Source organism: Typopeltis vanoorti, chromosome 22 (genome assembly GCF_054136105.1).
Source record: "Typopeltis vanoorti isolate ZY-2024b chromosome 22, IOZ_Tvanoo_1.0, whole genome shotgun sequence".
NCBI lineage: Eukaryota > Metazoa > Arthropoda > Arachnida > Uropygi > Thelyphonidae > Typopeltis > Typopeltis vanoorti.
In genome coordinates this window covers 94,689,951-94,703,032 of record NC_143570.1, presented here as the reverse complement: position 1 = coordinate 94,703,032, position 13,082 = coordinate 94,689,951, and the positions used below count along the sequence as shown (strand labels likewise).

The window sequence follows — 13,082 nt, the reverse complement described above, 5'->3', positions numbered from 1 at the left end:
AGATTTAATTTGCAGAGTCTAGTGCAGAGAAGGAAGAGGGGAGATATGATAGAGACCTACAAGTTGGTAAGTGGTTGTTATAGGATCAATGGTGGAGAAGTTCTACAGAGAATAGTGGGAGATCAGGGGAGAACCAGAGGTCATCCCTGGAAACTGTATAAAGAGGGTGTGAGTAGGGGAGTGAGAGGCAGGTTTTTTTCGTGTAGAGTTGTGAATGATTGGAATGCCTTGCCTGAGAGTGTGGTGTCTGCAAGGAGTTTGAATGTGTTTAAGACGCGGTATGATGAGATGTGTGTGAGATAAAAGGACCTCCTAGAGAGTCTTTGACTCCATGAGGTCTCGTTTAATAATAATAATAATAATAACATGTGACATGTTCAAAATTTAGCAATGTGTCTACTAAATTTTAGGTCCTTGCACAACATTATCTCCCTTATCTTCTCTGCCTTCTTAAGATATCCTAACCAATTGTATACTCTTCATGTAATCCCTGCTTTAAAATTTTAAACCCACACTTTACAATGTTGAACTGGTATCTCCACTCATGTACCCATTTACAAAACCTTTTTCAAATCTCCTTTAAAGCCATAGCATTTTCTGTACTGCTTATACACCCTCTGTCCAAAAAGAAACCGAACTTTTCATAGAAAATTAAACACTGGCCAATTATAATTATTCAAATCATTTATTTCAATTAATATATTCTCCCTCAGCTTCGATACAGCGTTTTGGCATGGTCAATTAATTTGTTAAATTAGTTTTTTATATTGGTTTTTGGGATACTGTGGAGGGTCGTGATTACTGCCGCTTGAACGTTTTCAATGGTGTCGTATAACTGTCCTTTCATTGGCAAATGAAGTCGGGGGAAGAGAAAGAAGTCACATGGTGCTAAATCAGGTGAATACAGAGAGTGATTCAACACCCAAACTCTGTTTTTACTCAGAAACTGTCTCACAATGTTATAACAATGAGATAGTGCATTATCGTGCAAAAGTGATCAGCTGCCGGTATCACTATGTTCATGCCGTACGCGATAAATTCTAATTATCAATCACTTCAAAACTTTGAGATGAAACTTGTCATTGACTGTTTGTCCAAGCAGAACAAATCCTTCATGGATAATGCCCTTGGAATCCTAGAAACAAATCAGCATTATCTTTACTTTTGAATTCTCCAAACGACTTTTTTTCGGATGCCACTCTTCTGGTGGTCTCCACTCAGCACTCTGGCATTTGGCTTCAGGCTCATACTCAAAACACCACATGTCTTCAAAACACCATTAATGATCATTTCAAGGAAATTTGAGTCCTTATGAGTGGTTTTAATGAGGTCCTTGCAGTGCTCGATTCAATACTTTTTTGGTTGTCGGTCAAATTGAGAATTAAATTTACGAAGGCCCAAACTTTCAGTCAAAATGTTGTGCAGAGTTGATTTTGGAATCCCCAATTCATCTTCAATCTCATGGACGATTTTGGGTTTTCTTTGATGAAATCACACACTTTTTTGATGTTAACTTCACTCAGTACAGTTTTTGGATGGCTGGGCAGGACGAATGTGGCAGTCATGTTGAGTTATGCTAGAAAACGTGTTTTTAAATTAAAGTATAGTGTGGCTTTTTGTCTCCAATCATGCTGCAGTTGTGCTTCGGTTGGATACAAGTGTCCTTCAGTGGTGTTATTGTTTGAAACTCTTGTATATATTGTGTTTTCACTGCTGTTTCATTACTTCAGCGTCTAAAGATGGCGTCTAACAAGAGACGTAAGTCAGCGGCTTGGAGGACTTCTATACGTATGTCTGGTTCTACATTGGATTTTTTGCATTGGATGTGTTGAGTTAACTGCTACATGTATGTGCCAAAGAATGTGAAGGGTCTGCAGACTGTTTGGCTAAATGAGAAGAATGAAAACGTCGACGTATGTGAGAAGTGTCAGGATAGGCTGGAGCGATTTTGGAATGGAAGTGGATGTCGGGACTGTAGCGGAAGAACTTCGGCAGGAGTTCATGAAAATGAAAAGTGACCTTCATCTTCTACAAGAGGAATTGGAAATGCTCAGTAAGGAGGTTCTGGAAATTAAAACTGAGTTAAATGTGTTGAATAGAGAAATTAGGACTATGGAGATTACTTTAGCTGAAGTAAATAGAACAGAATTATGGGAGAGTCTTTGGTGATTGAAGTAATAAATAGTATGGGAATGATTGGGAGTCAACAGAATGAAAGCACAAGAGGTCTAGAAGAAACGAGATGTTGTGAAAGTGAGGGAGTAAGTAAAAGAGCATTGAGTAATGAAACTGGGAGAGTCATGCTGAATAGCATAGAAAATGAGGCTGAATGATGCTTGTTTGGACTTGAAGTTAAGTGGTAAAATATATTGTGATTCTATGATTATGGGTATAGAGATCAGTATGCCTTGTGGGGGATTGGGGGGGTGCTTAGCTGGTGGAACAATAGAGAGAATGGCTTTAATAATAAAGAGAAGATAATAGTTATGGTGGGTACAAATGACCTGAGTGGTAGTATAAATTAGGTAGCAAAAGATTTAAGAACATTGTTAGATGTAGTGAAGAAGAAAAGTGACAATGGGAGGTTAGTGTGTGTACTACTTTGTTTTGACAATTAGGAGTTAAGTAGACGAGAGATGATAATGAATGATATGATTTCAAGAATGTGCAAAAAAGAGGTCTGGGATTTGTTGATGTCTCGCGTTTGTTTGTAGGAAAAAGACAGCTGTAAGCAAGAGATGGGTTGCATCTGAACATGCAAGTCATAAGCGACTGAAGAAGTTACTGTTTTCTGAACAAGTTAAAGTAATTGGGCAGGGAAACTAAAATTGAAAAGGTTGAGTATAAGAAGGAGAAACTTAAGCAGTGATTGTATATTTGTTGATCCTTATTCATGGAATAAATTGCAGAATAGAATGGATAAAAATTGGCATGGGACTACTGAAATTAGTGACATGCATATCAGTTCTAAAGCTGGTACAAGAACTAAAGGGAATCTGTAATTTTTGTGTAAAAATGCAAGAGGCATTTGAAATAAGAGGGAAGAATTTTTGGCATTAGTCAGTGCAATCTCACCAAAAGTTGTAGGCATTAGTGAAACTTGGCTGTCAGCAGAAGATGTGGTCACTGAAATTGAATGTGATGGGTACGGTATTTTCAGGGAGGATAGAGAAGATAGAACGGGGGAAGAGTACTGTTGATGATAGCTGATGAGTTGCAGCCAAAGAAAGTAGTATATCAAGATGATAGACATGTGAATGATAGTCCATTTGAGGCGATCTGGTATGAAATAGCGACCAACGCAACCACATATACAGTTTGTTACATACAGAACTACAGGTTAGGCAATTATAACAAGCTTCAGAGTGAGCTTGCAGCCGTCCCATGGCAGAACATATTGCAGGGGAAAGATGTTAGCAGTGCATGGGATAAAATCAGCTGGTATCTGAGGAAGGCAATATCAGATTGTGTCTGATATTGCCTGATGATGAGTAGTAGTAGTATCAAGCTTGATCTGCAAAAAAAGAAAATGTTATGGAGAATTTACAAGGAGAAAGGCGATCAGTACACCCACGAGCAGTACAAAGCTCAATCTAGGAAGGTTACCAGCATAGTAAGAAAAGCTAAATCAGATTATGAGAAGACCTTAGCCAAGGAGATCAAGGGTAATCCCAAAGAGTTCTTCCACTATGTGGCAAATAAAAGGAAGAATGACTTCGGAAGGATAACTTTAGTGGATGCTGATGGTATTGAGGTGACAAATTTAGATGGAATAGTAGAGCTACTGAGGGATCACTTTCAAAAGTCTATCACCCAAGTGAGGATACCTCTGTACTTGTAGCAAAAACTAATGTGAGAATTGAAGTTAAGAAATCAGAGGTAATTAGTATATTGCAAAATTTAAATGCAAACACTGCTGTTGGTTCAGATGGAATATCAGCTCGGGTGTTGTGTGAATGTGCAAAGGAATTGTCAGCACCTCTTACTTGGTTATTGAACTTAAGTTTGAACTCTGGTATGGTCCCTAGGGAGTGGAAGGAAGGCAATGTAGTTCCTTTGCATGAAGGTAGCTCTAAAACTGCGATAGTTAATTACAGGTCAATCACCATCTCGTGAGTGGTGGTAAAAGTATTGAAAAGTTGGTTAAAGATAAAATTCAAGAATGGGTGGATCAGGATATGATGCTCTATAGGAGCCAACACAGTTTTGTTAAAGGTAGATCCTGCCTTAGCAATTTATTAACTTTTTATAATAGAATGACATTTGAGTTGGACAAAGGAAATGGCTATATGGTGGTACTTATGGATTTTGTTAAGGCTTTTGACAGGATACCCCCATGGAATACTGTTGCGCAAATTGGAAAAGATGGGGATGGATACTATCCTGGTGATATGGATAGGAGAATGGCTCAGGGAGAGATACCAGAAGGTGGTGTATGGAGGAGCAGAGTCCAGGATGAGGCAGGTGACCAATGGTGTGCCTCAAGGCTCTGTGCTTGGCCCATTATTGTTTAATTTGTATATAAATGATATAGGAAATGGCTTAAAGGGAGATATTCAGTTGTTTGCTGATGATGCAAAGTTGGGTAATGCAATAAAAAATCAAGCTGTTGTTGAGAGTTTGCAGGATGACTTAAATAAGCTGGCAAAATGGGCAAAAGGTAATGGATATCAGTTCAATGTAGAAAAGTGTAAAGTTATGCATTTTGGGATTAAAAGATTACCAGCTGTGTATTACATTGATGAAACTGTACTCCAAGAGATTGATTAGGTTAAGGACTTAGGGGTGTTAGCGGATAGGGAGATGAAGTTCAGGGGACACATTGCTAAGGTGTCCAAGATTGCATATATGATTACTTGGTTATTGAGGTATACACTAACATCCAGAGATAAAGAAGTTATTATTCCCCTTTATAAAGTGTTGATACTTCCACATTTGGATTACAGTGCTCAGGTCTGATCACCTGGATTCCTTTGAAATGAGGAGGTTGTGGAGCAGGTTCAGAGGAGAGTGACTAAGTCAGTGAGTGATGTAAGAAATGCTCCCTATATTGATAGATTGAGAGCTTGTGGATTGCAGAGGTTGGTTGATAGGCTGAGAAGAGGGGATATGATAGAAACATTTAAATTGCTAAAAGGTTTTTATAAGATTGATGTAGGAGAAATGTTTCAGCTGTTTGATAGTGATGGAAGAACAAGAGGTCATTCCTGGAAATTAGGAAAAGTGTGGTTAACAAGGGTGTGAGAACGAGGTTTTTCGCCTGGAGGGTGGTGAATGAGTGGAATGCATTGCCTCACTCAGTTGCGAGTTCTTCATCTGTAAATGAATTCAAGAAAAGATACTTCCACATTTGGCAATTATAACAATATGATATTGTTTTTGATAGTTTGGGTCTCCTGCAATGAGTCTACTGACTCCATGGAGATACCTGTAATAATAACTTCGCTCAGTCCAGTTTTTGGATGGCCTGACTTTTCGTCGCCTTCAAGCGTCTGAAGACCACTTTGAACTCGCTTAAACCACTTGTAAACTTGAGTATGAAATAAGCATTCATCACTGTATGCTTTTTGAAGCATTTGATGCATTTCGGTAAAACTTTTATCAAGTTTAACACAAAAGTCAATCACGACTCTGTTTGAAACTCATTTTCCAACCGTTCATGAAAACACACTGTCACTCTTGACACTATAACTCAGCTTCTAATTAAACAAATGTCATAAACAATTGACACTAATGAAGGTTGCTGCTTTTGACAACAAAAAGATACAACTGGTGGTGCCACTATTTTCTTCTATTTTCAAAAAGTTCGGTTTCTTTTTGGACAGAGGGTGTAGTGCTTCCTAACTTTGCATCATCTGTAAACAACTGGATATTCCCATTTACTCCCCCACCCTCGAATATCATAACATTCACGTTAATTGGTAATGGTCCAACAACAGACCTCTAGGAGCTAGTGACTTTCCTATTCCAAGGCATCGTGCCCCATACACAATTCTAATTTTATCATTACCTATTTTTTAATTTTACCTTGCTATGTGATAAATGAAAGGTTTTTTTATCAAAGATTTTTCTGAAATTTTAATTCAGCACTGTATATGTATTTGACTTTTTCAATATTTTTTTGTTTTGTTTTAATTTGTGAGCAGATTGCTAAAATGTGACCTCCCTTTAAAAAAAAATCCATGATGACTATCAAACAAAGTTGCTATTATTGATATGAGTTTGAGCCCTAACTCTGCTATCTAATCTGTCCATCACTTAAACCACAACTCTGGAAAAAAGATTGGCATGCAAGTCAAAACCTAAAGCTTATTATCTCCATAAAGTAAAGTCAAAAGATTTTTCTCTTTTTACTGCTCTGCACAAGTATATCTTGACATACTTGTTTAATGGGAGTATTACAAAAGGGACAGGGACACCAGCATAAGTTTTCAGAAAATATTCCTTTCAGTTAACATCAGGTCCTGCTATCTTATTGGCATCATGTTTACTCCATTCTGCACTTATTTCCTGCTCATTCACTGTTGGCTTCCATTTTTACTGCATTCAAGCTTTGTATGATGCCATGTTTACACCTGTGAAATACCATTTTATAAATTGTTCATTTAATATCTCAAGTATCTCCTCAATGGTTACCATTCTCACTAACTAATATCATCATCCCATAATCATTTTTTTTTCTTCTACTTGCCATGTATCGAAAGAACATTTGGAGTTTCTTGACTTCATTGGGCGATTAATGTTGATACTGAACTTTTGCTATTCTTACCAAACTATTTTCTTTTATCAATATCACCGACCTTACTTATCTTCATGACCTGTGGGATGCATTTAAATATTGCTACCATTAAATAGTTCTTGAGCTAGATAGCTCCAAACTGTCTCCTGCACTTTCCATAGTCAATATTTTCTTCTATTTTCAAAAAGTTTCTTTTTGGACAGAGAGTGTAGTGCTTCCTAACTTTGCATCATCTGTAAACAACTGGATATTCCCAAAAACAGACCTCGAGCTAGTGACTTTCCTCTTCCAAGGCATCGTGTTCCATACACAATTCTAATTTTATCACCTTGCTATGTGATAAATGAAAGGTTGCATGCACTACTTTCTTGAAAGAGGTCCTCATGTGGTTGGCCACATTCTGGTGATCATCTTGTGGTTTCTGTCAACAACTAGAGAGAGAGAGAGAGATTCAGCACTGTTATACAGTGCTTGAATTTGACTTTTTCAATGTTTTTTTGTTTTGTTTTAATTTGTGAGCAGATTGCTAAAATGTAACCTCCCTTTAAAAAAATCCATGATGACTATCAAACAAAGTTGCTATTATTGATATGAGTTTGAGCTCTAACTCTATATTCAGATTTCTGTAATTGTAGTGATTCATTTTGAAATTTTTATAATAAACTGTGCAGAAACAGAAATGAAATAATTTAATAACTAAATTAAGTATATACAACCAGACATTATGCCAGTTCAGCTCGGTCTGAAATGATCAAAGGCATTTTGAAGATACTCAGAGGAGACTATAATTACAATGACCTTCAAAACAATGTCAGTCATGTGCATGGAAGGGCAATGATTGTGCTCTCTGCAGTGATGTTTTGTGATTGTGCACAAAACATCATCCCAGTTTCTGCAGTTGTAGAAACTGGGAGAAATGTTGGAGAAATTGGGTGGAAATAGAATGCAGGACTGAGTGATGAGCATAAGATTCTCTTATGGTGAGAATGGGTTTATGCAGGACAGATCTTGTTTTAGTAATCTGCTTATATTTGATGATGAGGTGATGAATGCATTAAATAGGGAACAATCACATATAGTGATTTTCTTTGAAAAGGCATTTCATAAATACCACATGAAAGATTGGAGTATAAGATGGTATTGGATAACAGATGGATTAGATGGATTGAAGATTTACTTTCTGAATAACACCAGCAAGTTGTGTATGATGGAGCAGTCTCAGAAAAGCCTTGGGGTTCTATTCTTGGGCCCCTACTGTTCAACTTATTTGTTAATGATATTTCATGTGGATTGACTGGGGATCTTCAAATGTTTGCTGATGATGCATAGTTATGTTGACATATCAGGAATATTTGCTGATGTTAATTCTCTATAGGATGATTTGAATAGACTTTTAGCTTGGACAGATAAGTAAGGCTGTAGCTTTTAACATTAATAATAAATGCAAAGTGTTATACAGTGAGGCACAGGGACATAAGGCTATGTATTGTATCGGTGGAACTGTACTTTAGGAAGTGGATGAGATTCAGGGTGTTGGGATGAAAGTAGACAGTGGACTAAAGTTCTGGGAGCACATTGCAAGTGTTGTGAAGATTGAATATCACATTTTTGCTGTAATAAAAAGTACATTGACATGTTGGGATAAGGAGGTGGTGCTGCTTTTGTATAAGGCATTGATCCTACCAAACATGTACAGTTGTGCCAAGATTTGGTTGCTTAGTTTTCATTGTGATCTGGAAATACTGGAGATGGTCCAACAATGAACAACTAGTGATATTGAAACTCTTGGGTGTTGATTGTGCAGATCTGTTGATGGAATGTGGATTACAGAGTTTGGTAGATCTTCAAGTTAAAGGATCCTACCAAATTAATACCAAATCAATTATAAAAATAGTGGACATTAAGATGGAAAGAATGAGAGACAATCAATGGGAGTTGTGTAAAGATGTAGTGAAGAATTGTGTGAGGAGTAACTTGCTGGTAAATGGAATGCATTGGACAGTGCAAATGCATACCACAGTGAATTTTGAGAATGATGTGGAGGACACCGACTTATGTAAGAAGATTCTTGTTTCATGGTATAATGCTCTGATTAGGCCACACACAGGCTGCTGTGCACAGATATTGTCACCTGTTTTTTTAAAAGGACGAAGAGAAGTTGAAAAGGGTCCAGAGGTGACTTACTAAGGTAGTTTCTGACTTCTGGAATGTTGAATACGAGGAAAGGTTGAGAATATGCTAGTGGATAGAAGGAATAGAGCAGATATGACAGAGACCTACAAGTTAGTAAGGAGTTGTTATAAGATCAATGGCCATCCCTGGAAGCTGTGAGCTTCCAGAGATGTATAAGGAGGGGTATGAGCAAGGTAGTGAGAAGCAGGTTTTTTGCATGCAGAGCTGTGAATGATTGGAATGGCTTGCCTGAGAGGGTGGTGTCTGCAGAGAATTTTAGTATGCTTAAGGCATGGTATGATGAGCTGTGTGTATGACAAAAGGATCTCCTAGAAGAGTTCTTTGACTCCATGGAGTCTTAGGTTAATAATAATAAATCCTACCTTCATTTTTCTTGAATATTCAGCATGATTTCAACACTTGGCATGAATAAAAAGTCCTTCAATATTCCCAGTTCTATGCTAGACGTTTTCAGTTTTGTGTAATGTGTTGTAAAACATATAGTAGTTATTTTAAATTCAATGAACTTAGATTTTTTGTGCCGTAAACTCAAGAAAATCGACAGTAGAGCTCACACTATTTCAGACATTAAAAATATTGTGTTAGGGACGACAAGATTGCAGCAATTGTTGAGTCGTCTCGTCAATGTGGGCTGCTTAAATTAGTGATAGCCTTGGGCAAGCTATCTCTGATTTTCTATTAGTAGAGATTGAATTGCCCACTCAGTCTCCAAAAGTTAGATGGGCCAAAATGGCCTCATACGGGGAATAAAAGGCATTAGCTGATTTTTTTAAATATTATTTTTATTTTTTTTATTTTTTAAATAAATATATATTAATATTTACCATTCTTTTTTTTATCAGACAAACAGAACAAGACACCTCCAGGTGTCTTTTATTATGCTTTTGGCATGGCAGGATTTTCCACAGAATTCACAGAAGAGAAGGTAAGCATGCTTATTATTACCATTGTATTCTCCAAACTGCCCCAAGACTCATTGGGTGCTAATTATCAAACTGATTTCAAACTCATGTACTGATTTCATTTTCACTATTTAGGCAATGCATTACACTCATTTACCACTTTCAAAGCTAAAGCCTGCTATATTTCCTTGTTAATGCTCTCCTTCTATAACTTCTATTAGCCTTTCTTCTTCAACTTTTCAAAAAATCTCTTCTGGTGTGTCTATTACAAGAGTCCTCCTTACAATTTATCCATCAGGATCTGCAGATATCATTCCTTCAATCTATCCTCATACTCAACATCTCTCCAACACCTTGACCAAAACTGCAGTTATACAAACTGGCCTATAGTTGGAGAATTCTGTCTTAGAAACATGCTTGTGGAGTGGTACGATTTTGCCTTCTTTCCACTCCTTAGGAACCCTACCCACTGTAAAACTTTCATTAAATGACAGGTCAAGAGCATAACCAATTGTGGTGCACATTCCTTAAGTTGGCCTTAGCCGGCCTGGTCGGCTGAGTGGTTAGCGTATCCGCTCTCCAGAAAAAAGGTTGTGGGTTCGAATCCCGCCGTGGGCATGGATGTTTGTGATTGTCTTTAAAAATACTAGTGGTGGTGGCAGTCGGTGGTAGATGGCATTGGTGTGGATGATGAAAGTAGTTGCGGTTCATTGTAGCTGGTGGATTGAGTGATGGAGACAGAGTTGCAGAGTAGGTGCCCTCCCTCGATGAGTCTTTGGGCTCCCTGGAGGTCCATGTAATAAGAAGAAGAATACGTGGTGATATGTCATCCATTCCCGCAGTCTTATTCACATCTAACCCAATCAACATCTGTTTATACACCTCTGTTTATTTCACTTTCAATTCTCCTAATATTTGCCTCTCTTCTGTATATTTTACCAGATAATTTATACCAGTATGATATACACTGATAAAGTGCTCGTTCAACAATTCCACCATATTCTTTGCAGCTGTTAGTCTGCTGTCATGAATATCGACCATTGTTAGTCTTCCGTAATTATTCTTCCCCTTGCTTGCCATGTAGTGGAAAAATTCCCTTGAGTTAGGCTTGTCCTGACTAGCCAATCGCCTCTCATACTGCACCTTTTCTTTCTTTACCATGCTCATCACCTTTCTAACCTGCACCTTATACTCTTCATGGATCTGATCACCAGCAACTGCCTTGTACCTTCTCCATAACATTTTCTTTTCCAGCATGGCTTGCTTGATTTTGCTGTTCATCCATTTCACTCCCACTCTATTTACTCGGCATGGAGTCATACATTGCTTTTGTCAGATACTGCCTTATGAGTTTTCATGCATTGTCAACATCTTTTTCACTGCTCATCTACCCAACATACTGATGCTGTGATTACAGAGCTTCCTATAATCACCTGCTTTATTACATCCACATGTATTCATTTTTGGCAGTGAGTTTTTCTTGTTTCATCACTTCCCAAACAAGTACCTCATGATCACTCTCGCCAACTGGCAGCAGTGTCAACACCTCATTAACAACTACATCTTGTGAAGTCATCACCAAATCCAAAACATTAAAGCCTCTAGTTGCTTCAATCACGTGCTGCTTAAGATACTTATCTGTGAGAAATTCCACTAACTCTCTCTTCTTGTTCCCATACACTCGTCCTTCCAGTTTATATTCTTGTAATTAAAGTCTTCCATCAGGATCACATTCTTTTTACATGCCCAACTAATTTGCCTGAACATTTCACAATCAGTATTCTCTGCATTTCCTGGCCTATAACAGCATCCTGTCCGATATACTATCCTATTTATTTCAACTTTGCACCACACAGATTCAAAATCTGTTCATGCATCATCAACTTCTACTCTTTGCAGACACAATTCCTCTGCAATCATTAACAGCACTTCCTCTCCTCTTTTTACATCTCTATCCTTCCAGAAAATTATATATCCTTCTAATTCTGTTCTTGACATCACATGCTCCTCAGACAACCAAGTGTCACTTATTCCAATTACTTTTTTATTGCTTATTAAATGCCTATCAATTGGCAAACACACATTATTCCATCATTGCCTTCCAAATTTTAAAATTGTACTATCAAACTCTTACACTTCACAACACTGGATTGTTAGCAAGACCCATTTGCCAATATAGAAAGTTTTTATGACCATGCACTTAAAATATCAATGTGATTAACATTTTAGTTTAGCTAATAATGTCCTTAAAATATACATGGTTCTGAATGGGAACCAAAGTGTTCTCTCCTCTGTAGCCAGTTTCATTATAGAATACTTAGAGAACAAAGCACCAAACATAGCTACGATCAAACCTGCTTGCATATGTGGTGTCATTTGGTTCCCTGTCCCAAACACGAATATTTTTGTGCATTTAAATAGAAACACAAACACCCTAAAAAAATAAAAAATCAATTAACTGTTCTGCCAAGACATAAATTAAATATGCCAAGAAATTATATTCTTGGTTTAATCCTTTATCCAAGTGAAAGCAAACAAAGTTTGCTTGTAAAGTAACTTAACGACTAGGCAACTCGTATATAGAGGCTAATAACTTCACATCACTTGTCTTAGTATTCCATGATACAAAGCACATATCCTTACGGACATGTATAATGCTATGCATATGGGAAGGGTCATTACCCAGACTGGTTTTGACCTTTCTTGAGGTGAAAAAGTAAAGGAGTGCTTATCATAGGCTTAGAGTAGTTAGTATAAGGTGCAAGAGATATGTAGCCAGCAAAAGAAAGAATGATTATGGAAGGATGACATTGATTGGAGGAAATGGTATAAAGACAGCTGTTGCAGAATGTGTGGTGGAGATACTTAATGAGCAGTTCATAAAGATCTTTCAATCTTGTGAATGTGACTTCATGGAGAGATTGAGAGCAGTTGATGATGGGGAGGAGAGACTGACTGTAAGTGAGGAAGAGGTGTTTGGGGAGTTGAGTAAACTAGATGTAAATAAGGCTGTGGGACTTGATAATATATCACTGCATATTCTGAAGAAATCTGCCAGAGAGTTGACACCTGCCTTGACATATTTTTTTAATACGAGTCTTGCACTTGGTCAAGTTCCTAAAGAGTGGAAGGAGGGCAAGATTGTGCCACTTCATAAAGGAGGTGATCGAACTCAAGCATCAAACTATAGGCCTATCTGTGTGTCAGGTGTTGTGGTTAAGTTGTTGGAGAAGCTTGTGAGAACTAGG

At 37.6% G+C, this 13,082-nt stretch overlaps 1 protein-coding gene across 1 annotated transcript in view; it reads left to right on the top strand.

Annotated features, from left to right (window-relative positions):
- The window catches only part of LOC150094573 (integrin alpha-9-like), a 670,422-nt gene that overhangs the window by 122,575 nt on the left and 534,765 nt on the right, over positions 1–13,082 (top strand). Inside the window, exon 5 of the mRNA XM_090411817.1 lies at positions 9,775–9,857. Coding sequence (XP_090267943.1) covers positions 9,775–9,857 — 83 coding nt within the window. The remainder of the gene's footprint in view (positions 1–9,774; positions 9,858–13,082) is intronic.